At 45.6% G+C, this 27015-nt stretch overlaps 1 protein-coding gene across 1 annotated transcript in view; it reads right to left on the bottom strand.

The window, feature by feature from the left end:
• Window positions 1–27015, bottom strand: part of TGFBRAP1 (transforming growth factor beta receptor associated protein 1) — a 63335-nt gene that overhangs the window by 22198 nt on the left and 14122 nt on the right. Inside the window, exons 2-4 of the mRNA XM_041755821.1 lie at window positions 17376–18075; window positions 8168–8362; window positions 5559–5713 (exon numbers count right to left, since the gene is read on the bottom strand). Of these exons, the coding sequence (XP_041611755.1) occupies window positions 5559–5713; window positions 8168–8362; window positions 17376–18063 (1038 nt within the window). The 5' untranslated portion in view covers window positions 18064–18075. The remainder of the gene's footprint in view (window positions 1–5558; window positions 5714–8167; window positions 8363–17375; window positions 18076–27015) is intronic.

The following is a 27015-nucleotide window of genomic DNA, read 5'->3' as shown; positions in this document are numbered from 1 at the left end:
TTTTCTTTCTTATTTATTTGAAGGAGGTCCTAACATTTTACAGAAATCAGCCTACCTTCTGTGCTTTAAATTGCAAGTACTTTTTTGCTACTTACTTTTTAAACTTATAGGTTTTACATGTAGAATATGTTTGTAAGTGTATGTATGTAAATTTATTAAATTTTTAAAAATTACTTTAAAATGTTCCAAAACCAAAGTATCTGAGAAGATAGTGGCATGCAGTCTTTTTAATCTTGCAGCTTCCTCATAAAAACAGAACAATTAGTTCATAGCAGTTCACAAGAGCCAAAAGGCAGAAGCAACCCAAATGTCAGTGGATGAATGGATAAACAAAATGTGGTATATCCATAAATGGAATATACTATTCAGCCTTAGAGAGGAAGGAAATTCCGACACATAGGCACTATACTATAGATGAGCCTTGATGACATTATGCTAAGTGACGTAAGCCATGGAACAAAAGGACAAATCCTGCATGAGTCCACTTACAGGAGGTACTCGGAACAGCCAAAATCATAGACCACAGAAAGTATGACATTGCCACAGGGAGGAGGAGGGGCAGTCGGCACTTAATGAAGACAAAGTTTCAGTTTTGCAAGATGACAAGTTCTAGAAATGCATGGTAGTGATGGTTGACCAACAATGTGAACATGCTCAATGCCACCAAACTGTAGACTTAAGAATGGTTAGGATGGGGATCCCTGGGTGGCGCAGCGGTTTGGCGCCTGCCTTTGGCCCAGGGCGCGATCCTGGAGACCCGGGATCGAATCCCACATCAGGCTCCCAGTGCATGGAGCCTGCTTCTCCCTCTGCCTATGTCTCTGCCTCTCTCTCTCTCTCTGTATGACTATCATAAATAAATAATAAGAAAATTAAAAAAAAAAAAGAATGGTTAGGATGGTACATTTTATGTTAATGTGTATTTTACCACAAGTCAAACAAACTATTGAAATAACAAAACCAAAAACGCACCGACAACACTGACAACAGCATCAAGTGACAGCATCCCACAAACCCAGAAGTGAGAGCTGTTGGGGACAAACCAGCACCAACTATACAGGAAGCCAATATACATTATGAGACTGTGGGGAGCCGCGGAGAGAGGCCAAGGGGGTTGTACGGTCATGAAAGTCAGAGTTTCCAAACCTCTGTCAGGAACCACTGGAAAGCCTGGGAGGGAAAGGGGCCTTCGCCAGCAATAATCTGCCAGTAAGTGGCAAAAATGAGAAAGGGAGCTTTAAACCAAGGAAAACCTCCTTGGGCATCTAAGACAAAAGGCTAACTCACTGAAAGGGAGAGGAATTCAGATTGTCATCCGATTTTTGTCAATGCTTGATGGCAAAAAATAATGGTGCAACTTATTTAAGTTTCTCATTGAAAGAGTGTGAGTCAATGATTTTAGGGCCAGCCACAGTGGTCTTCAGGCATAAAAGCTGCGGATGAACTGTTATCAATGTGTAGGGACAGTGTTCTCAAACCCCCATGCTGGGATACCTGATGGGGGATCAACTGCTGCAGGAAGCCAGAGGACTGGAGAGTCAGCAGCATAAAATGTGCCAGTGAGCATTCAGTATACATCTGCCCTGAGCAAAGACAGACAAATACAAGGGAGGCAGGAGATGCATTCAAACAGCAGAGACATCATGACCATCGAAACACAGGGGGCAACAGAGAGATGATGCAGAAGTACAATGTGCTCTCTGAGGATTAAGGAATGTGACTTGAACACAGATGCTGGGGGCTAGGAGGGAAAAGTGCTAAGGGCTTACCAGCTAATTCCAAATGCTGCTCAAAGTGGGGAATCGACAGACAATAGGAGCTCTCCCCAGCAAAAAAAAAGAAAAAAGCCAAAGGACTTTTATAAAGTTAATACTATTAGGGGAACCATTAGAACAGAAATTGCAAGCTTCATGCCAAAAGAAGACCTGGGAATGAGGAGGAAGGAAGAGTGCTGGAGGTGGGGGTGGACAGGTGAAGGGAGAACAACGTTCTGTGAATGAACGGTTTTGTTGATTTGACTTCTAAATTCTGTAAATATTTTACATAACCGAAAGACAAAATTAAATTCCAAAAAGCAATCCCTGGAAGACAAAAGTGCAAACAAAGGACCCTAACTACATACATGAGAGATGCAGTGGCGGGCCTGCACAGAGCTGGCTCCCGGGGGGCTCTATCACAGTCACCTGACTTCACAGCCTGCTTGGGAGTTCCCCGAAGGACAGAGAGAATAACAAGACACGGCACTTACAGGACAACAGGAATGCAAACACTGCTGGGACTCTCTGTTCTCTGAAGGACTTTGTAATGAATTTGGGGAGTTCTGCAGACTGTACTGTGGTTACACTTAAAAGGGGACATCTTGACTTTTAAAGATATATACTCAACTAGTTTTAGATGAGACAGAAAAAGAAATAACAGGTATTGGAGTTCAAGCTTAAATAGGAAAACTGTCCATAGTACTCAACACAAACCAAGAGAACTTTCTGACACAAGCCTTTGTGTGTAACACAAGAGGTCTCCTTACTGCTGCTTTCTTTACAATGTCTTAAACCTTAAGATAATTTAAGCCCAGTTTTCTTTTTTAATTTTTATTTATTTATGATAGTCACACAGAGAGAGAGAGAGAGAGGCAGAGACACAGGCAGAGGGAGAAGCAGGCTTCATGTACTGGGAGCCCGATGTGGGATTCGATCCCGGGTCTCCAGGATCACGCCCTGGGCCAAAGGCAGGCGCCAAACCACTGCGCCACCCAGGGATCCCTAAGCCCAGTTTTCTTAAAGATCTAAACTCTCTGGCCCTTTGGGATCTCTAGGAGCATTATTCTTTTAATCCTGGTCCCAGAATTAAACTTCTTGATAAATCCCTCCCTATCCAGAAGTCAGTGACACAAAACCGACGAAACAGTGACAAGCCTGTCCACTAGATAGTTGTCCCTATTCCTCTCCCTTTCTGGCTTCTCTAAGCCCACAGTCCAGCATTTAGTGGCAAGCACCCTCAGGTTAAAATAAGTAACGTGCTTCATCATTTAAGAGTCACATCTCATCCTCAAAAACACAGACATGTTCAGGAAAAGTTCTCTCTAAACCTTTTCTGTCAATATTATTCTTCCCTTATGGTTCTGTTTTTAACACAAAACTTCTGCTCTGTAATCCACTATATCCCAGCTGTGTTTGGAGGAGTAGGTTACCATCACCCACTGCATGGCATTTTGGCCCCAGGTGTGACCAGGCTACCAAAGGACAGAAAGAGGGCAGAGTCTACCTAGGAACTCAGGAGGCCAAAACTTGAGCCATGTAGTGCAAACAGATCTATTAAGTGTTAACACACAAAGCGCAGGGGAGGGGTGGGGAAGACTCAGAGGAGAGGGATAAGCAAAGTTCTGTATCATCGAGTACAGAAGCATACCCCAGTAATGGAAGCCAGCGTAAATAACAAGTCAGGCAAAGGGGGAGGACAGAGAGGTGTGTGAAAGCACACGGCGCCTTCTGCAAACGGGCAGGCAAGGCACATGGGGTGAAGTGCCACTTCACAGGGCTGGCACTGATGCAGCTGGACAGGTAGCCCCATGTGAAACCATCTCAGCTGGCCTGCCTTCTCATCTTTGGACAGTGGTGCTGGCTACTTCTTAATTATTTTGAGGATTAAAAATGTCTTGAGGTGCCTCACAGAACGCTTACATGTTTCAGGGCTCAAGAGTTGTCGACTCCTTTGCCCTCCACCCTTTGAGGCGTAGTGTGGGTCATGGAAGTGGCATGGGCCAGACCACGAAGCTCTTCAAGACTGTGCATGAGGCACCCGCCATGATACTCTGAGCAAACGAGTCCACTAGAATGCAGAAAAAAGAACATTCCCACAATGGCATGGAGGATGGAACACACACACACACACACACACACACACACACAGGTTGTTAAAGTAACAACTCAGGCAAAACAGATGTGTCTGCACACCAGCAAAAGCAACAGGCACTGGAAATGAGGGCTAAATTCGAGATCATTCTGAAGATCTATTTCCAGGTCTGGATATATGATTTTGTCACAAGTGGGAGAAGGCAGGAGCATGTGAGAAAGAAAAAACTACACCTGAGATAGGATGACACTTAGGTGACGTCTGAGCAAGATGAGAACTAATGTGAGTCAATATTGACTGCATTTCTCTACTCAGCAAAAGGAGAAGCAAGGGAGCAAAGATCAGACAAGGAACACTGGGTGTTTCTGGAAGAACATTTCCTGCATCTAAAGCGTGCACGTGTATGTATGTATGTAAGGAGGGGGCCCCCCAATGTGGGGCCCACCTAGGCATCCACACGTCCACAGGAGGCAGCTCGGGGGTGGAGCCAGCAGGGTGGGGCGGCCTCAGACCCTGTGGAAGGCACAGCCACCCCTCTGGGACAGCCTCAGGGCTGCAGGGGGAAGTGGCTCAATGCTGCTCCTGAACCCACAGGAGCTGCTGCTCTTTCTTTGCCTCTGCTGCCCCCTGCTGAACGCTAATAGATCAGTTTCACTTTAAATAACTAGGACCCTGGAGGAACAGTTTATCATTCTTTAAATATAGAAAAGACACCCTCTTCACATGTAGTGAGCCCTGCATAACATATAGAGAAGCTGCATCCCTATGTCGTACACCTGAGATTTATGTAACATGGTGTCTCAACTCTACTCAAATTAAAAAAAAATTACAGAAATAAATGCCCACTTTCATACTTAAAACAGTAAGTTACACGTCCGGTCTTCTTTCATTTGGCAGCATAAAGCAGCTAAGGTCAGAAGGTGTTACTTCATTGCACAACAATCACTGAGTCTGGTGCCAATATGGCTGATTGGCACTATCGAGGGATCATGATGAAGTCACAGAACTTTTCATGATCGGTTTCGATAATCAGTGAAGCAGAATGTTTCATTACTTTCAAATACGTAGAATAATGTGAACTAACCTAACAACCAATTGAGCAGTAATTTTTAGGGAACCTGATTTCAATGGACATAAGAATAACCCATGATTCTTGGATCCATTTTATTTATCATTCCAACTATATTAAAGTTGGTGTCTCAAGTGCATTAAAAGTTTTCTCCTATGGAAATTAATTAGATGGATTCCTGCAGAATTAGATCATTTACCAGTATGGCTAACAAAGCTTTTCCCGTAGATACTGAACGTCTAAACTTTTAGCATTGAATCCTGTCCCAAGAAATGCAAATTCTAAATTAGGAGACAAATTAAGCTGATGTTGAGGTTTATGAGCAGTATGCTCCTGCCTCTTCTCCGAAGGCCCATTGGGAAGAGAGTTGATTAGAAATACCACTTGGTATCAAGTCAGAGCTTCACAGTTTGACCTGGCCTCAGCTGGCAGTGAGGCCTCAGTCCAGCTCTCCAGCTGCTCTGCAACCTGCCTCCGTATCTGTGTAATGGGGATGGGCTTGAGGAAGTTAAACCACAGATACAGAAGCAGTCTGCAGGATCATGGCACACAAGAAGGGCCAACGTACCTAAGTGAAATCTGAATGTCATGTAGCTGGTGGCTTGGCGGCACGGTTTCCTGTGACCAACTAATTACAAACCTGAAATTTTTCTTTTGGAATGTTCCTCCGGGCTCCTTTTGCTAAAACCAAAGCCTCTTCCACTCTATGGCTTGCTAGAAGATCCTGTATTTGCTTTTCCAGGGGCAATGGTACCAAGATGTAAACTCCTTTACTTGTGGCAACAATCACTCTTCCTGGGAAAAAATTCAACAATATTGGAAAGAGAAAGAACACACTGCACAGACACACGCTGTTTCCCCCAAATAGGATTGTCATCCGATCTGATGGCTGATTTCTTTGTCTTTGTTTTTTTTTTTTTTTTTAAGATTTTATTTATTTATTTTAGAAAGAGAGAGAGAACACAGAGGCAGAGGGAAAGGGAGAAGCAGGCTCCTCGCTGAGCATAGCCTGACACAGGGCTCAATCCTAGGACCTTGAGATCATGACTTGAGCAAAAGGCACATGCTTAGACTGAGCCACCCAGGCACCCCTTGATGGCTAATTTCGTTGTAGTTCTCCCAACACAGAATTCCTACAGAAATTATAAATTACAATGCTTTTATTTTCTTCTTCCCATATTGTCAACTGTCAGAAAAAGGGTGGGATGCTAATACCACATTTCCAAAGTACAAAATATGCTTTTTTGCTGTTTGTTTGAAAGTGCTGATAAATTTAAAATCAGTTGAGCAGTGGGGCACCTGGGTAGCTCAGTCAGTTAAGCATCCGACTTCGGCTCAGGTCACGATCCCAGGGGTCCTCGGATGGATCCTGTCAGGCTCTGTCCTCAGTGGAGGGAGCCTGCTCCTCCCTCTCCCTCTCCCCGTGCTCATGCTCTGTGTCTAAAATAAATAAATACAATCTTTAAAATAAATAAATAAATAAAATCAGTTGAGTAGATACATAACATATAGTCCAAAGAAGTACAGATCAATTATGGCAAATGATTTATGGGAATTATGATATACTTCCTTTTCTTTCCACGTTAGTTTATAGGAACCTAAGATTATAATACTACATTCTGAACCATTAGATATTTCATACTCACCTACCATCCAAATACTCAAGTGTTGGCCTGACTTTATTGACTTCCCCATAGCCCTGTGAGTTCACCTGACCTGTGGCCAACACCATCACCCTCATGTTACTTATGAGACCCTGTGTCGATAGCCCACAGAACTGGAGCTGCAATCCAAGACACTCCTGCTACAAAGCTTTGAGTTCTGCTCCCCTCTGGAGACATTCTTTAAGCAAACTATAACTGTGCATAGGAAGCAATGGGATGATCTTTCCTTCCTGTTTGAAGGATGACTCAATGTCAGCCATGCCTTCCCACTCCTCTGCTCTTCTCTCCTGGGAACCCATCGTTTCACTCCAGCCCCTCTCCTTGCCTGGACATCTTCCTTTTAGTCTTCCCATTCTGCTCTCTTGTCCACATTATCTGCCTTCTATATCACAAACAAAGTAATTTTTTTCATACTCAGATGAGATCCTGTCCCTTCTCTGCACTGGTGTCCCTCTTCCTGGGAAGCCTTCCCTTGTCTGCACCTGGGGGGTAGGGGGGTATTATGTTGGCAGTCTCTATGTGCTCATAACCCTGTGCTCACCTCTACCACTCAATGTCTGTGGCACTATGATATTGTTACAAGACATGTGCTTATGTGTGTTGGGACCCCAACTGGAATGTGACATGCTTAGTGTGGGGGCCAAGAGTCTCAGTAAGTTTATATCCCTTGCATCTATAACAGGAAGGGTGATGTTTGGTGAGCTAAAATCCTTAAATGGCGAATGCAACGTGTAAATCTAGATCAGTTCCCAGTTGGAAGAAAATAGCATAAAAGACCTTCTTGGGACAACTGGGGAAATCTGAACATGGACAGGATATTAGAGTTGATTTTCTAAGGGGTGAAAGGGCTTTGTGGTTATATAGGAAAATACTCTAACTCTTAGGAGATGCATGTTGCAGTATTTCAGATTAAATGTCATGATGTCTTTTACTTACTTTTGAATGGCTCAGTGAAATGTTTACAAGTGCTGAGCCAAGGTGAATGGTATATGGTGCTTCATTTTGTTTTTCTTTTGACTTTTCAGTAAGTTTTAAAATGTTCGTAATAAACTTTAAGAAAGTAAAAGAAACCCCTTGCCTGGCTCACCACTGCACACAAGGGGAGGTTACTCCTGGAGGCCCTGGTCTCTTGCAGCCTCAGCTCAGGCCAGCCTGGCCCTCCCAGCGTCAGGGCTCCCTCTTGTGCAAATCTGCAAGTACCTTTCTCTCTACCTGAGGTTCTTTCACACCAAATCTGTTGGGTTGACTCCTACACATCCTTCAAGGTTTGGCTCAAATACCATCTCCTTCAGGAAGCCCTCTGCAATATTTCCAGGAAACCTTCCCCCCTCCCGTCCCCCACTCTCCTCACTGGCCTTGTTTCATGCCTATCAAGCTCCTAAACTGCTAGTTATCTGTCCAAATGTCTATTTCCCCTTTAACCTTGGAGCCCCTGCAGCACAGACTCCGTATCACCATCACCCATGTGGCTTCTAAGTTTAGCATGAGGTCCAAACTCTGAAAGGGGCCTTAATACCATTTACTGAAGAAACATCACAAAAGGGTTGAGAACTAAGTTTCATTAAGATTCTTGTCAAAAAGGTACCTTCAAAGTCCTGTAGAATGTGGCCTTCCTTAAAGGGCAGGGTCTGCTTCTGCTGCTGATCCAACATGCTGTGCACCGTGATGAACTCATCATCGAGCGCGATGACGTATGGAAAGCAAATGGCCGCTCCGATCACATTCTCCGACCAGTGCACGGGGGCTCGCTGAGATATGCCAGCAACTGTGGCAAACATGCCTGCAAAAATAGGAAACGTTAGGTGGGCCTCCAAAGGACCGTGGCACTTTTCCTTTCTGTAGATGTGTCTGGATACAGAATACCACCCCCTCCTTCCTTATATTTCAAGATTGGAAAGATAATTTATTATGCTGCAGGCGTGGAGAACCTTCCATGACTTATTTTTTTTTGTGAAAAGAACTATCCCCCCCCACACCAGAATGTGTACCTTTCATTTACTTCCATGTATAAATGAGCTTACAAAAAGGTTTACATGTACCCACCCAAAGGTTTATAAAGCACATGTCCTCACCTGTGGGGCAAAAAATGATTTCCAAACAACTGAAGCAGCTTTGCCAGCTGTCTCTCATATCCAGTCCTGCAACTGGTTAGTGTCTCTAAGTTACGGCTCTTCCTTGTTGAATGGATATTGAATACATTCCCTCAAGCATTTACTGAGCTCCTACTATGTGCCAGACACTTCACAAAGCATCCTATCGGGAACTGTCCCTGCTCAGAACTGCAGTCTAATATTGGACATGGGCACTCTATAATGCAGGCATAGAACCAGTTTGGCCCTTCAAGACACACTGCTGTTGAGTGTTTGTCAATAATATCCATACCAAATGACAGCTTATCTGTCTCATGCATAAAGTACCAAACTAGCCATTTCCCAATGAGCTACATATAGTCCACAGATATTGGGGTTTACCAAAATTAAGATAGTCACAAAGTCAATACATTTTAACTTGGTTTTCAAACCAGTTGACTTAAAACACCTTTAAAAAAATAAATAAATAAAAACAGCACGCTGTTGCCTGCAAACCATCAGCTGTTACTGCAATAAATGTTTTTTTTTTTTTTTTTTTTTTACCACGTAGGATGCAGAATGCGGAGGGTGGAGACAGAGACATGGAGAGAACTTCAAGATTAAAACAAGGGAACGTATCTCAACTATATCATGAGCAAAATTCCTAAACCCATGAAATCATCAACCTGCCTAAATTTTATGTAGTTATAAAGATGAAATATGCTGCAATCAATCATTTGTAAATAGAGCTCTTTTCCTCTAAATCAGGCTGTTTCTGAAACTGGGTATTACAGGGACCTCACACATGTATACATGCCCTGCTCTTAATGTAACACACGCAAGGCCCCCCCGAAGAACAGCACTGTGCTCAGAACACTGTTAGGTCCTGCTTAACACTTCACATACGGGCTCTCAGCACATGAGAAACAACTGGAACTCTCAACCTGAGGGTTGCTCGAAGTGAGCTGGGGGGAGTGGATGGGCCAAATGGGTAATGGACATTAAGGAGGGCACTTGTTGGAATGAGCAGTGGGTGTTATATGCAAGTGACGATCACTAAATTCTACTCCTGAAACCAATACTATACTATATGTTAGCTATCTTGAATCAAAAAAAAAAAAAAAAAAAAAGACAGAACAATAAGCCCAGTGTGTGTGTGTGTGTGTGTGTGTGCACACTCATACGCGTGTGTGCACACGCATGTGTCCCCTAAGGAGTCACAATTACCTAACATAAACCATTCTCATCATAAGTATTTCTCATTGACCCTTCAAAGTCTCCAAAAATCATTAGGACAAAGACTAACAACACAGAGAGAGGAGCTATAAATTAGTAATTCACAAAAGGCAAAGTGCAAATAGCTAATGAATCCCTGAAGATTCTCATATTCATTAGTAACCAAGGGCATAAATTTAAATGAAAAAACAAGCCCAATAAAAACCACAACTTTTATCCACTGATTGGCCAAAGATGATAGATCGATAATTCTAAGTATCAGCATTGCGTAAGGAAACACTTTTTGAAGAATAATTTGGGTATTATCTACCAAAACTGAACATAAACTTACCCTCTTCAATTGATTCTACTTGCCAACTGGCAAGTACAAGGATGGTCACAGTGATATTTTTAGTAACAGTGTAAAACTGAGTATAATACACTAAAAAAATATGTGGTCCTGGGTGAACGCACCATGAACAGGAGAGAAAGCTAGCTCACCTCTTAAATGAGTACAGACAAAAGGAACTACTACAAATGAGAACACTGGGCAGTGATTTCAGTTCAGTGAACATTCGCTGTGTGGAGCTCGGAGTTAATGACCAAGAGACAGATGAAGGATTCAACAGTTCATGAGTGGTGAAGGGGTTAAAGGAAATACGTAAATAATGACCACTTGAGAGATAAAGACCAGGACACAGAAAGGTGTAAAAAGCTGTTGGAGTGCTGATGGCAGCTCTGACGGAGGTCAAGCCCAGACAGAGCTGAGTGATCAGCCTCCAGCTGGCACAAGGAAGAGGGCCCAGGGAGGGCACAGCAGTGGGGAGGGCATGTGTCCCTGAACAGGGCAAACCCTGTCAGAAAGTCAAGTTGGCGTTGGAACAGGGAGCACTGGCCTCTAGTCAGGCTGAGGAGTGCGGCCTGTGTCTGTGACAGCTCACAGGTGTGTCCGAAGGCCCGCCTGCCGCAAGTGTGGAGGCTGTGTGCCAGGGGCCACACAAGGGGAGGCCCTGGCCAGGCCAGGGCTGGAGCAGAGCAGCAGGGGTGGGGTGGGGGGGTGGGGGTTGAACTTCCGGGGGTGAAGCCGGGAGCGAAGCCGGGAGCGAAGCCGGGAGCCTGGCAGCTGACTCAGTGGGAGTGAGAGAGGGGGTGAGTCAAGGGTCACCACGCAGCTCTTAGCCTCAGGATTAACAGCCCCTCAGGGAGTCTAACACAGAACAGGGATTAGGATGCAGGGCTGGTCAAGAGGCAGAGTTTGCACTTCCCAGAAATGGATGTCACAGACTTCCAGGAGAGGGGAGTCTGGCATTCCAGGGCTTTCTCGTGGGGGTGGTGGTGGCATGCTTCCAGAAAGGGGCAGGTTGTTCCATGTAGCACACCAAAGGCACAGCACAATACAGGGTGTCGGTAGAGCGCAACCGAGAACTGCTCCTGAGGCTGGTAGGGCCTTTGTTCCCGTCTCTTTCCAAAGCAGGTATGAAGTCAGGAGTTCAAAGAAAACACGGAAAAGTCCAACCACATGACTCAGAGCTGGAAGGCAGGACGGAACGATACCGGCGGCTGGACAATGCAAGGGGCTGAAGGCCCCAGGTGTGGCATTTCCAGTGTTTTACGGTAACAGAGAGGATGAGGACGTAAGCACAACCTGAACTAGCCTGCCAACTGCATCACCAAAGTATTCAGACAGCATTAAGAACTGCTGGAGAGAAACCGAGGGCTAGAGTTTTGAGAAGTATCAAGAATGTGGAATGAGGGCTTAGCTTTGGAGGAAATTCTGTTAGCGCTAAATGTCCTGTGAGTTTAGAGCCAGCCAGCTAAAAAGAAGCTGAGGGGACAGGTGCCTACATGCCACTCACCCAGGCAGTTGGCAATCGTAAAGCCCCGGGAGGACAAGCAAACATTAAGGCAGAAGATGCTGTGACACTTTGGGTCAAGTAACCATGTGAGAGTGGATAGCTCACTCTCATGGGGACATGGATGGTAAGATGTTGTCCAGTCTCATCCTGGAATTAAATCCAGGTGACCACATTTCCCCAACTCAAGGCTGGGTAGCATGTGGGCCAGGAAGTGTACAGTGCAGAGGGCCTGACATGAATGTTCTCAGAGTAAAATAAGCAGAAACCAGAGGTCAAGAACTAAGGCTCTATACACCCAGAAAGCAGAAGATGACACTGGAATAAAAGAGCGGAGCAGTAACTGGCAGCTGACAGGCCCAGGGCAGGCAGTAGAAGGGGCTGCAGAACCACTTAGGAACAGGAGGTAACTGTTATTAACACCCACGAATTAATTCTATGTCTGCTGAGCAAGTGACAAACTATTGTTTCTATATTGTCCAGTCAAGTGCTGTCAACGTGCAAATGTAATAAATATGTAAATGGTACATCCTTAAAAAGCATTATTTTCAATCATGCACCCTTTAAAGATTAGAGGTCCCCTTATCTGAACTAGGAGCCGGGGAGGGGGCCAGGGGGCTGTGTGAGTCAGGAAAAGCTGAATTATCTGCATTTCTCAAGAAGTAATTATCAAAGGATAGAGTTTAAAGTCACAAGACTCCATCACGTTATGAAAATTTCAACAAAGTATTGCTGAGAATAGGAAAATTCAAGCTCAGGCAAAAAGCTAAGAGTGCTTTCTCATGACATGGGACTGAGTGTGTATAATCTTCAGAGAGAAACAGGAGCAGAATGAAAATATAGAGCTTTCATATGTTTAAAGGTACATTTGCATTCCTGACAATAATTTATTTGAACTTAGTTCTATATTTTTATAAAGATTTTACTTATTTATTTGAAAGAATGAGAGAGAGAGAGTGAGAGAGAGAGAGAATGAACAGGGGGGAGGCAGAGGCGCAGAGGGAGAAGCAGATTGACTGCTGAGCAACATTGGGCAGGGGGCTCCAACCCAGGACCCTGGGATTATGATCCGAGCCAAAGGCAGATGCTTAATTGCCTGAGCGTCCCATGTAATAATGCTGGTGATTACTATGCTGCATACAGAATCTGTATACGAGTAAAGTATAAGAGAGCATACAAGTGATACTGGAGTAAAATGTTTTCACTATAAAGCCTTTATAACTGAAATATTAAGGTACTGGCTCGTTTTCCACTCAGGTTGTGATCTCGGGGTTGTGAGACTGAGCCCAAATTGGGCTCCAAGAGGAGTCTGCTTAAGATTCTCTCTCCCTCTATGCCCCCCCCCCCAATAAGTGAATAAATCATTTTTAAAAATGTTTACTCTTGTTCATGACAGGAGAAATGCAACTAACTACACTGATACCATTTCTCATGTATGGGACTGGGAACAACATGGGAGTTTGGATAGCATTGTCCTATGTTGCATAGGACAGAAAACATACAACTTCTATCAAAAGAATATGGCAATACCTAGCAAAATTCACATGCGTTTGTACTTTGACTCAACAATCCCACCTACAGAAGGCTTTCCCATGGATGCACCAGGAAAACACACACACACATACAAAATCCCTGTTAATACTGGGAAAAAACTCACATGACCACCAATAGGGGCCTGATTGAGATAACCATGGTGACTCCACACAACAGAGTAGCATGCAGCTATGAAATGAGAAATATCTTTGGATTATATTGTAAAGGGATCACCATAATACACTGTTAGTTAAAAAAAAAAAAAAAAAAAGAGGCACTGAGAAAGAGATGTAAAGATCTACATATTTATTTGTACTTTTTATTAAAAAATGAAAGGATAAACCATAAAAATACAGGTTGCCTATGGGGGAAGAAGAGAATAAGTGAAGGAGACAGGATACCAGCTCTCTGAGTATACCTTGCTGGAGCTTGCCTAACTTGGAGCCTTGTAAATGTTTACATAGTAAAAACACAAAATTAAATAAAGCCATCCCTAAAAATCAGAAGTAAAATAAAATAAATGAACTGCATACCTGGGTGATGGCATAACCAGACAGAGGGGAAATCTTCCAAGTGACTTTAAGACACAGCAACGTGACTGTACATCCCTGACGGGTTTTACGTCCACACCCTGCCTTAAAGACAAAAAGAACTCTAAACAACCAAACTCTCTTCAGTCATTACGTTGTGGGAATGATGGTGATAGCATCGTTCTGCATACTGTGGGATTCACCAAAGGAACAACTATACTGGGCAGTGGTTTACGAAGACTTCCCATGCAGCTGAAAGCAGATACGAGCACAGAGACAGACAAGGTCAATGTCCTGCAGCCCTGAATCGGTTCCATCTGTATGACCTCACGATGGATTTTACCTTTACAGAAACACATCCTTCCCAACTCTGTCCCTAAAGAGGCCTAAAAACAATGGACAGCAAGCAGCTCTAGCACCCAACTGTGGTCTCTAAACATCAGGGGTCCTTAGAGAAACAGCTGCAACCAGATCAAGGGCAGGAAATGCACAAGATGAGCCTAGAACACCTTGTCACGCCAGAAGGCCATCAACGTTCCAGGGTCATGTGAAAGGGGCTTGGCAGTCAACCTGGATTAACTTCCCTCCCCACCCCCAGCACAAATAGATGGAAACACACCATATATGTCTGCATCCATGATGCGTAAATGATAGTTTTTAAAAAACTATCACTTCCGGAAGACAGAGGAATCACCTTATTGAAAACCCTCTTGTTCTGCCTTTCTTATACAATGTATTGGGGAGCAATGAAATAGAGTATAAGTTTCTCTTCACTGAAGCAGTCCAGTTAATGTACGAAGGAGGAAAGGACAGAAACAGAATGCTGCCATTTGGCAGCCCCCCATGATTCAAAGGGTCCACGCATCACGTATCACTCATCAGTGGCTACTGACATCACAGAGAGAGAAAAAGAAATTACACAACCTCAGTGGAAGTCCTCCACTGCCTATGAGGAATTCTTGTCTCTCCTCAAAATAAGCAAAAACAAAACAAAACAAAACCCTCACAAACCCTACATTAGAATCTGACAAACCAGGATCCCTGGGTAGCTCAGTGGTTGAGCATCTGCCTTTGACTCAGGGCATGATCCTAGAGTTCTGGAATCGATTCCCGCATCAGGTTCCCTGCATGGAGCCTGCTTCTCCCTCTGCTTGTGTCTCTGCCTCTTCTCTGTGTTTCTCATGAATAAATGAATCAAATCTTTGAAAAAAAAAAAAAAAGGGCAGTCCCGGTGGCGCAGTGGTTTGGCGCCGCCTGCAGCCCGGAGTGTGATCCTGGAGACCCCGGATCGAGTCCCACGTCGGGCTCCCTGCATGGAGCCTGCTTCTCCCTCTGCCTGTGTCTCTGCATCTCTCTCTGTGTCTACGAATAAATAAATAAAATATTAAAAAAAAAAAGGAATCTGACAAACCTGGCATCCTAATTACCAGTTGGCAGGAATCATAAAGGTCAGCCTGACACAGTAAACAATAAAAGGGGATAAAATAATCAAAATTCAAGCCGTGGGAAGCTATAGGTGAAATGGTCAAACCCCTTCAACAAAACATTAGGGAAAAATAAAAAGAGAAGAAGGAACCTTAAGAGGACTTACTGACCCAGAGAAGCTTAACAGATCCATCAACTGCAATGTACAGGCCGCGTATGGGATCTGACCCAAACAAATTGGAAAATAAATATACAAATCCTTAGACATAAATGTATATGGATAAGCATTTGCATACGTCTCTCTACATACGTGTAATAATAGGAGAAATACAACATGCCTTGATATTTGATGATATTAAGGAATCACTGTTAAGGTTTCTTTTTTAGGAAAGCAATGGTATTGTGGTTTTCTTTCTTTCTTTTTAAGGAACTTAAAACTACATACTGAACAATTAGTTTATAGGAGAAGTGCTATGATGTCCATGATGCTGTGATAAATGATAAATCAAACAACTGGCAAGGAACTAGTTACGCCTGGAATTGAGTGATGGATACATTTGAGTTCATCAGAATGTTCTCTTTACTATATACATGTATGTTTTCCATAAGACAAGCTTTTCATTAAAATTGTGAATTTTGCTAAAGAAAAAAAGCAGTTGGAATAAAGAATTTTTTTCCCAAAAGGTAAAAATCTGAGCTATCAAGCCACGAAGAGGTGTAGAGGAACCTTAAATGCATGTTATTAGGTGAAAGCCGTCAGTGCGAAAAGGTAGCCTACGACAAGACAATCTGGAAAGATCAGCAGTTGCCACAGGTTGAGGTGCAGGGGATGAACAGAGGAACATGGAGGATTTTAAAGGCAGTGAACGTACTCTCTATGGCACCATAATGATAGATGCATGTCATCATACATTTGTCCAGACCCACAGAATGTACAACTCTATGAGTGACCCTGACGGAAACCACAGACCTTGGGTGACTGTAACATATCAACGTTGATTCAGTCATTATCATGAATGTGCCACTCTGGGGTGGGGTGGGGGGTATATGGTTAGTGCAGGAGGACATGCGTGTGTTTGGGGACAGTGGGTGTAGGGGAACTCTGGACTTCCTGCTCAACCGTGCTATGAACCCAAAATTGCTCTAAAAATTAAAATCTATTTTAAAAAGTGAAAACCAGGATGCCTGGGTGGCTCAGTGGGTTAAACGTCTGCCTTCAGCTCAGGTCATGATCCCAGGGTCCTGGGATTGAGCCCCACATCAGGTTCCCTGCTCAGCAGGAAGCCTGCTTCTCCCCCTCCCTCTGCTGCTCCCCCTGCTTGTGCTCTCTGTCAAATAAATAAAATCTTTTAAAAAATGTAAAAACCACTAAGTGTACACCAACTAGTTCATGACTTCAACTTATGTTATTACCAGAAAATATGTTTGTACTCATCACTCTGAGATGAGATGCCTACACACAGACCACGGTTAAGGAGTACCGGCAGTGAGGACTCACCACCCCCCCCAGCACCCACAGGTCACAGATACACGCAAGCCCTAAACTGAGCCATCGGCAACTGCAAGAAAGTACAAGTCGCCCACCACGAGCAGCTCTGAGTCTTAATTTCAAGAAGGTGGCACAGAGAATTCGCAAGGCGGGATGACAGAGCCAAAGAAAGGCCTTTCAGGAGGCTGGTGGCAAGAAAGCGCGGTGGGATGGAACCGCAGTGGGTACTATTACGGCCGAACACTGATGTCTCCGGCCTGGAAAAGACATCTCAGGGATCTCCACTGGGACTGACAGCGGAGGCTAAAAACGATCAACTGACCAGCCCACCCACATGAGAAAATCTTCCAAGGAAGTCCTACAGGACTTTTTATTTTGCAGTTATTTACTTGAAGGAATTGTCTGCCCAGAGCCACCTTGGGGCTCCTCTTTAGTGCAGCCCGAAGCCGCCCTGCGTTTGCTGCGCCAGCCCTACAGCTGCGGGGCGAGCCAGGGGACATGGGCCAACGCCGGCGAGGCCCTCTGCGGCCACCGTGCCACCCAGCCTCGATGCTGGCGGATGCCCTTCCCAGGCATCTCCTTTCACAGCTACATCCTCCCTGTTGGGTCCGGGCATGGGTTCCCAGAGGCCAGGCCGAGGGAACGGACCGACGGGAGGCAGGGGCCGGCGGAGGCTCACCCAGTCCTCCGGGGCCCGCCAGGAGGAACTCCTGTCTCCCGATCCTCTTGACGATGGGCCGCTTCTCCTCGCTGCAGTAAGGAAACAGGTCCTGGGAGAAGCCCGTGTTGTAGTTGAGGATGATGTACTGCGTGGTCAGAGCCAGGCACAGGAAGTGGCCATCCACGGCCACGGCCAGCGGCTGCTCCGGCGTCGACACCTCCCTGACGATCTGAACCCGGTCCTCGTACACCAGGAACAGCTGGATGGTCCGGCGCTTGACCGAGATGATGCAGACTTCCACGCAGAACGGGTCCCCGCTCACGGGGTTCTCGTTCAAGGCCAACGCTGCGGCCCCTTTGATGCGTGCCCCTGAGGGGACGGGCTCCAGGCTCATCATGTTGAGCAGGGTGATGGAGTTGTCACACAGCACCAGCAGCCTGTTGAGGGCCGAGGCCGCTCGCAGCTCGCTCACGGGCTTCCGGAAGCCCAGGTGTCGGTGCAGCTGCTTGGTGGCAGAGAATGTGGCCGTCCCCGTGGGAAGCGCCCGCTCCTCTAACAGGAAGTGGTAAACCACGCAGTCCCCGGTGCCCACGTACAGGTTCTTTCCGCAGCACTCCACGCACTCGATGTGCACCCGCTCCTTGTCGCCCGCCAGCAGCTCCCACTCCACGGCGGAGACCAGCGTGAAGGCCTTGGTGCTCATCATGTCTGCGGTGATCTGTGGGGACGGGGACAGGAAGGTTAATGCAGGGTAGCCAACCACAAAGCAGGACCACGTCGGGTCTCAGTGGATATGCCCAATTCCTCAGTTATGATTTCAGTGGAGGGAAACCATTCGACCCTGTTAAGAAAAAGCTCTCCGTCTGGGTCTCCTTCCACCAGGCAAATGGAAGACCTCCCCCCACACACCCCAGGATAGCACAGACACACGCTTTTATTTATTTATTTGTTTATTTATTTATTTGGCATGCACTTTTAATTAGGGCCAACTTGCCCGTTCTTAACAGAGCTGAGATTTACACGGAGCCTCCTCAGGTTGTTCTTGGGAGACATACCTGTCAGCAGAAGACAACCACACATATTCACCCAAAGATGACCGAACAGGAATGTTATGGAAAAAGGCAAAATGATCCCCCTTGATCTTTCCCTGAGCTTCTCTGGCCACCTGATTTAGCATTTAAGTGAAGTGGGTCACAACTGCATCAGGTGGTTAAGTATTACCCCTGGATCTTGTCACGAACACTGAGGCAGGGACCACACCTTGAACCCTGTGTTCTTTCCAGCATCATATGTGTTCATGGTAAAGACATGCCTCAGATCTCTACATCTGTCAGGTAAGGAGCTGAGGTGTCCGGTGCACTTGGGAGAAGGTCACTGACACGTCAGTTAATGGATGACCTCCACTGGGAGGCCGACTGCCCCAACCTGGGGCCCTCACCTTCCTACCTCCTCCTCTGAAGTCCTCCTCTGAGGACTCTGGTTTCACATTCGACAAAGTCAGAGGCAGCAGAAACGAGCAAGACAGCCTTTCCATGATGTCCCAGCCTGCAGGAGGCAATCCACATAGGCTCCCTGACCCACCCACACAGGAGGGAGAAATGGAGCCCCAAAGAGGTCTGCAGAAGGCAGACAGAAGTTAGGGAAGGCCAGATGGACTCTTCCATCACTTCAGGCTGTCCAGAAGCAGGGTGGCCTCAAGAGAGTCTAAATTCCTTAATCCTTTGAGGCACTCTAGCCAAGGGTGGAAGACCTCTTGGAAATATTCAAGAAAGAATATAGAATTTTGTAACTTCTTATCTCCCCTTGCCTATTGGGGCAGCCACACCTACATGAGGAAAACATCAGTCTCCTTTCCTGAGTCAATAAAATCCCCAGGAAGGAGGGTATCAGGTCTGGGGATGAGGTACTTCTGCCGGACACCATCGGAGTTCCTTCCCAGCACTTATTAACTCTGTGACCTTGGGAAAGTCACTCAACTCCTCTGTGCCTCAGTTTCCTCATCTGCAAAGTGAACGGAATTATGGCACCTACTTCATAACAATACCTTAAGGAATAAGTACGTCAGCTCACGTGAAATGCTTAATATCTGGCCCGTGGTGACTACCTGATAAACCTGATCTAATCTTGGATATATTCCTCTCAAAGCCCCAGCCTACTTTCAGTCTTCATTTCCCCAGCTGAGCACCGGGAGATGAAATAACGCTGTCTTCTGCCCTTAGCCGAGGAGGCTGCGTCCACCGTGTTGCCACTGAAGGGCAGACTGAACTGTGAGCCAGACACGGGCTCGCACACACTCTCCCCTGGCCCAGGCATCGTCAGACTCACTTATGTGAGCTCCTCTTCACAGAGACTACAGGAAGGGGCAAGAAAGTCTGGTGTGAGGCTCAGAACTAAGGCACCACAGAGAAGGAACCGTGTCCATCTATGTGGGACCGCGGGAACTTGAGGGTCCCAGGGAAAGTCTGGCGTTGGGAGAAAAGCTTTGGTGTCTGACACCAGCCGTTTGGAAAGACGACTGTCTATTTGTCATGACCACATAGAACCACAAAACCCAACTTAGACAATACTTTTTTTTTTCCACTTAAATGCCAATGAGTTAAACACAGGTATTGAAATGTCCTATGGCTAAGACATCCTAAGTGCCTGAAAGCAAGGTATCACGAAATACTACTGCCTTCCCTGCTTGATCAGTACAGGCTGCCCTTCAGGAGCTCTGGAGAGCGAGGCTGCGATTGGGGTGTGAAGTGTACCCTTCCCTCTGCAGAAGGCACAGAGGTACAGGCTTCGGGCCCTCGCCAGCGAACTCCCCTACGTCACTCTCCCCAGGTGTAGTGTCTTCCTGTCGCACAAGAGATAAACTAGACACGTTCGTGGTGAAAATACAGAAAACACCCATATTTAGTCTAAATCCTGGATGGAGGGAGAAGGAGAGAGGGGAGAGCTAGGGCTGTAAGAAAAGCAACTGGTTTATTAAACAGTGACAAGATGAGTATTTAAGAAGATGTGCAACACTGTTTCACTACATGGTAAGCAAGGCGACTCCAGTCTTGCTCAAGTTCCCCAGGACAGGACTTAAAAACAAAAGTTCAATGTAGTTTATAAGCAGCACCACGTCAGCCTCACGGCAGCTAAGATGTTGCTCCTTCTCTCCACCATCTTCACAACAAGTTAGACATCCACCCACACACTGAGCCCCGGTGGGGGGTCGGGATCTGGGCCCCAAGGGGCCTCACCCATAGGCAGGTCCAGCAACAGGCACACAGGCCCCTGCTGCGGAGCCTGGAGCCACCCCCCAAACCCCTGCTGAGGCTGCAGAGAACCTGCGGGCGCTGACCTGGGCGGGAGCACACAGGAGACAGGAGTGTCCAGTCATCCCCAGGGGAGGTCCCAGTGGGCCACTGGAGCCCACAGAACCAGAAAACAAGACAATCCAGGTCTGTTCACAGCAGGGGCAGCCTGAAGAGAAACCTTCCCAGGCTGGGCCTGCAAGGAAGCACTGCGGGGGCGGGGGGGGGGGGGCTCATCTGGGGGCGGGTACAGCCCCTGCAGCAGAGGGCGGATGGGAAGATGGGAAGAGGATGGAGAAGAACGGGGAGAGGGGGGAGATGAGGGAGAATGAGGAGGATGGGGGAAGACAGGGGAGGATGGGGGGAAGATGAAGGAGAACAGGGGGAGGATGAGGAAGGACAGGAGAGTATGGAGGAGGATGGAGAGGATGGGGGAAGATGGGAAAGACGAGGGAGGATAGGGGAGGACGAGGGAGGACAGAGGGAGGACAGGGGGAGGATGGGGAGGACAGGGAGAGGACATGGGGAGGATGAGGGAGGATGGGAGAGGACAGGGAGAGGACAGGGAGAGGATGGGGAGGACAGAGAGAGGGCGGAGGAGGACGGAGAGGATGAGGGAGGACAGGAGAGGACAGGGGGAGGATGGAGGAGGACAGGGAAGGAGGGGGAGGGCAGGGGAAGATGGGGGACAGCAGGGCAGGAGTACGGCTACCCCAGCTGTGTGGGAGGCGTCTGCACAATCCCATGGCTCTCCAGGAGGAACCACGGTACTGAGGCTGGATGTCCCTGCCTGGGGAGAGAAGACCGGGAGAGAGGCCCATGAGAACTGCAAAGGGCCTTAAGGGGGTTGTGTGTAGCAGGAAGTCAACCAGGAGCTGTGGGAGCACCCAGCTGGGGACCTCACCGGTGTGCTCCAGGCACCCCCAATGGACCCACACCTCCTCCCAGGGTGCAGCTGCCCCAGCACGCTTCCCTGCAGAGAGAGCCAGGACAGCAGGCCACAGTGTGCGGGGAGGGAGAAACCAGAGGAGCCTCAGAGCCACCTTCAGGAAAACAGAGGCAGGCCTTCCAGCAGCCACCAGAGTCCGAGGAACCAGAGAAGACGTCGTCATTTAAAAAACCCGCCACCAGGAGGAGCAAGGGAGCAGAGCTGCCGGGTCCAGGCCCAAGCACCAACCAGCCTACCCCCCCCCCCCGCACCCCCTCCCTGCCTACCCCCACGGACCCCCATCTGCCCCCTCCTACCCCCTCCTATCCCCACAAGCGCCCAGCTACCCCCACCTACCTCCACCAACCCCCACCTACCCCCTTCTACTCCCACCGACTTCCACCTACCCCCACCTACCCCCACCCACCCCTTCCTACTCCCACTCACCACCTCCTACCCCCATCTACCCCCTCCTTCCCTCCTATATCCATCAACCCCCACATACCCCCTCCTACCCCCACCAACCTCCACCTACCCCCACCTACTCCCACTCACCCCCTCCTACTCCCATCTACCCTCTCCTTCCCTCCTACCTCCATCAACCCCCCCACCCCCTCCTACCCCCACCGACCTCCACCTACCCCCTCCTACCTCTACCGCCCCCACCGGCCCCCACTGATCCCCTCCTACCTCTACCGCCCCCACTGGCCCCCACTGATTCGCAGCTTGAACACCCTCTCTCAAGGCAACTTGCAGGGATTGAGGGAGGTGTCCGCTACCATAAATATGAGTGCGGCAACGCACAGCCACAAGGAACATGATAAACCAAGAACACGTGCCATCACAAAGACAGCAGTAACTCCTCTAAAACTGAATTCAAAGGCATGAAATTTGTGATCTAGCTGATTAAAAAATTCAAAGTAGCTGCTCTGAAGAAACTCTGAGCTACAAGAAAACTCAGCCAGTTCAGTGAAGCTTTGAAAAAAATTACATGATCCAAACGAGATTTTACCAAAGAAAAAGAAATCATAAAAAAAAAGACCCCAATGGAAATTCTGAGGCTGAAGAACTCAATGAGTAAAATGAAAAATGCAATAGGGCATCTGCAGTAGGGTAAAGTGTATGGAGGACAGAAGTGGTTAGAGATTGGAGGAGGACGAGGAGAAGGGAATAAAGAGTGAAGGAAGCCGGAGAGAGATCAACAGGATTCCACCAAAAGAACAGATGCTGGAACACCTGCAGTTTTCAGAAGAGAGAATGGGGCAGAAAATTATTTACAGAAATAATAGCTGAGAGTGTCCCAAACCTGGGGAGGGAAATGAACATCCAAGGTTACTGAGCCAACAGGTCACCCTATTATCTCAATGCAAAAAAGACGCATTATCATCAAACTGTCAGAAATCAAGGATAAAGAAAGAATTCTAAAAGCAGCCAGGGGAAGAAACATTGTGACCTTCAAAGGAACCCCATTAGGCTATCCAGGGATTTTGAATTTTTCCCTGACAGGCCAGGAGAGTCTTTCAACTGAGAAATGGGTAAAGGTGTGTGTGTATATAGGCAATGGAATATTATTCAGCTGAAAGAAAGAAATGCTGCCATTTGTGACAACATGGATGGATCTGGAGGGCATTATGCTAAGTGAGATCATTCAGACACAGGAAGACAAACACTGCATGATCTCAATTATATGTGGTACCTAAAAGAGTCAAACTCATACAAATAGAGTTAAATGGTGCTTAGCAGAGGCTGGGGGTGGGGATACCGGGGAGATGTTGTCTAGGGCACAAACTTGGAACTAGGGGATAGATAATACAGCCTCCCAATTATCAGCAATGTGTTATAAACTTTACAGTTGCTAAATCAGGATCACACAAGGGTAACTGAAAGCTGACGCAATAACATTCTGGTACCTAAAAGTGGTTTACTCCTTCAAGCAGCAGGGAGATTTTCTCCATGATCTAATTCATAGGATAAACCCACTCTGAGACAGTATGAATCGTAAAAAGGTAAACTGTAGGCCAAACCTCTGTATTATCATTAAGTCCAAGTTACTGGGGGTCTGAAGTCAGAGAGGTTTCAACATGGTAACAAAATTGAAACTTTCTCTAAGATGTACAATTCATATTGTGATCTCAAATTGATCTGAAATTTAGACTAACTTTTTGATAGAATATCATCTTTAAAAGCATGGCTATCATTTGAAAGAGCAACATTTTAATATATTTCTCAAAACTGCAAAATTCAGAGCTAGTGAGGGAAAGAGACTGAAAAATATTAGTACGTTCACAGACAGTAGTTCAAATAAGAATAACACTACAAACACAATAAACACTTAAGTGTGCACAAAAAAAAAAAACCAAAAAACCCACTGCTCCATTTCCCAAGAGTATCCCAAACACATTAAGGAAAAAGGACTAGAAAAATAAGCAAGTATGTAAAACAATATGTACTAAGGACCAAAGTTAAAATATTAGTAATGACTTTCCACCACATTGAGAGCCTACACACCCTGCTGGTAACATTAGAATCTAAGTGAGCATCTTTGAAAATGCTAATGGAAAAATATTAATTTTCTTTTGCAGGTGTACACAGAAACATTATCTTCTAGTTCACACCCGTAGCCACAGTGAAAGGCTCTTGCTGCTTAGCATCTTCCCTCAGATTCTTTTTTTTTTAAAGATAATTTTTTTTTATTTATTATTTATGATAGTCACACACACACACAGAGAGAGAGAGAGGCAGAGACACAGGCAGAGGGAGAAGCAGGCTCCATGCACCGGGAGCCCGACATGGGATTCGATCCCGGGTCTCCAGGATCGCGCCCTGGGCCAAAGGCAGGTGCCAAACCGCTGCGCCACCCAGGGATCCCCTCTTCCCTCAGATTCTTTATGTTTCTTAAATCTCAACTCAAGTATGACAATTTCATTCTTTCTGCTATATCCCGAGCTGGGCAGTGGAGATTCTGAGGTTACCCATAAGCTTCAAAAATGTTTTTCCTTGTTCTTGACTTAAGATCTGTAACAACAGTTATACAGGCTTCTACAGGCCCAGGAAAGAGCAGATTCAGATGAATTTATAAGCAATGCAAGGGCAACTGGCTATATTCTGCTTTCTTTTCTTTTTTTTTTTTTAATTTAATTTATTTATTCATGAGAGGCACAGAGAGAGAGAGAGAGAGGCAGAGACACAGGCAGAAGGAGAAGCAGGCTCCGTGCAGGAAGCCCGATGTGGGACTCGATCCCGGGTCTCCAGGATCAGGCCCTGGGCTGAAGGCGGCGCTAAACCGCTGGGCCACCAGGACTGCCCTATACTCTGCTTTCATGGACACTGTCCCAGAAAACAAGCACCATGTCCACATGGGTCTCCTATCAAGTTCTACCAAACATTCAGGAATCAGATAGTACCAACTCTAAATAATAAATCTTCCTGAAAATTAAAAAAAAAAAAAAAAGAGGAGGGGGCACATATCTCACTTCCTTTTATAAAGCCAGTATAAAATATAACTTTAATATCCAAACCCAATAATGATATAGGAAAAAATAAAATCCTAATCATTCTTACTTATAAATCACATGGAAAAGTATTAAATATCAGCACCCTGAACACACACACACACACACACACACACACACACACACACATACAGTATGAATAAGCTGGCATGTGATATTGGCTTAAGGTAATAAAATCTGTTGGTTTATCACATTTACAAAATAAAAGAGAAAAAGCGTAAAACAAGGAACAAGACTATTGCCATCTGTTATGGGTAGATTATGTCCCCCCAAATATGTTAAAGTCCTAACTCCCTACCACTTGCAAATAGGATCTTATGTGGAAACAGGGTCACTGAAGATGATCAACTTAAGATGAGGTCATTAGGGTGAGCCCTAACCCCATATGACAGGTGTCATTATACAACGGGAGAGATCTGGAGACAAGACAGACACACATAGTGCAAAGACTGGGAGAAGGCCATCTACCAGCCAAGGAATGCATGAGGCTACCGGAAGGCTGGCCAAGAGGACTGCAACAGAGTGTCCCTCAAGAGAAGCTAACTTTGTCCTGCTGACACCCTGTCCTCAGACTTCTACGCTCCAGAACCATAAGGCACAATAAACACTTTTGGTGTTTATTTATTTTTTAAATTTATATTAAGCCACCCAGTTTATGGCACTCTGTTATGGAAGCCCCAGCACACTAATGCACCATCTCTATCCAACATCAAATTGGAAGTTTCTGCCAGCTAAAGAACAGTTATGAAACTGAAAACAGCAACATAAAACTGTAATTATTTACAGATACTATTACTGTTTACATGGAAACTCACAAATAAACTACTAGAATTACTAAAATTTTAGAAATATTGCTTAATTTTAAAAATCAATATATTAAAGTAATCTGCATTTCCATCCACAGACACTTTAATCTTTAAAAAAAGATATTTCGGGATCCCTGGGTGGCGCAGCGGTTTGGCGCCTGCCTTTGGCCCGGGGTGCGATCCTGGAGACCCGGGGTCGAATCCCACGTCAGGCTCCCGGTGCATGGAGCCTGCTTCTCCCTCTGCCTATGTCTCTGCCTCTCTCTCTCTGTGTGTGACTATCATGAATAAATAAATAAAATCTTTAAAAAAAAAAGATATTTCAACAGTATTAAAAAATTAATTATGAATGAATTATCTAACAAAGATGTAGATCTTTATGGAGAAAAGCATAAAATCTTACTGTTCAGCATTAAGAAAGACTAAATTATAATCCCAGCAGATTTTCCTGCAAAAATTGACAAGCTGGTTTTAAAAATTGAAATGGCAATTAAAGTACCTATATCGTCAAAACCATCCTGAAAATGAAAAACAAACATGAAGGACATACATTAACTGATTTCAGAAACTGCTATAAAATTGCAATAATTAAGATAACAGGAAAGACAAACAGATCCATGGAACAGAAGATCAAATCAGACCTACACATATGCATAAAATTGGTTTTTGACAAAAGTGCCAATACCAAATACCAAAAGTCATGGATAAATGGTGCTGAAACAACTGGATAACCTAATGAGGGGAAAATTTTACTTTAAACATTCCTGCCTCACACCATATACAGAAATTAATTTGAGATGAATCAAATTATTTTAAAAGCAAAGGCCAAAACTATTAGGCTTCTAGAAGAAAATATCAAAGAATATCTTTGAGACCTTGAGGTATATAAAGATTTCTTAGGATACGGAAAGCACTAACCATAAAAAAAGTTGATAAACTGGATTTTATAAAAATTAAAAACTGTGTCCACTGAAAGGCATCATTAGGGAAGTGAACATGGAAGCCTCAGACTGGAAAAAAATTTGCAGTATTATATATCCAGCAAAGGGCTCATATGTAGAATTCATAAAAACTTCTACAAACTAATAATAATAAAAAGACAAACTTATTTTTTTTAAAATATGC

This window comes from Vulpes lagopus, chromosome 5 (genome assembly GCF_018345385.1).
Source record: "Vulpes lagopus strain Blue_001 chromosome 5, ASM1834538v1, whole genome shotgun sequence".
In the NCBI taxonomy this organism is placed as follows: Eukaryota; Metazoa; Chordata; class Mammalia; order Carnivora; family Canidae; genus Vulpes; species Vulpes lagopus.
The sequence above is the reverse complement of the archived record's forward strand: the minus strand, read 5'-3'. Positions and strand labels throughout refer to the sequence as shown.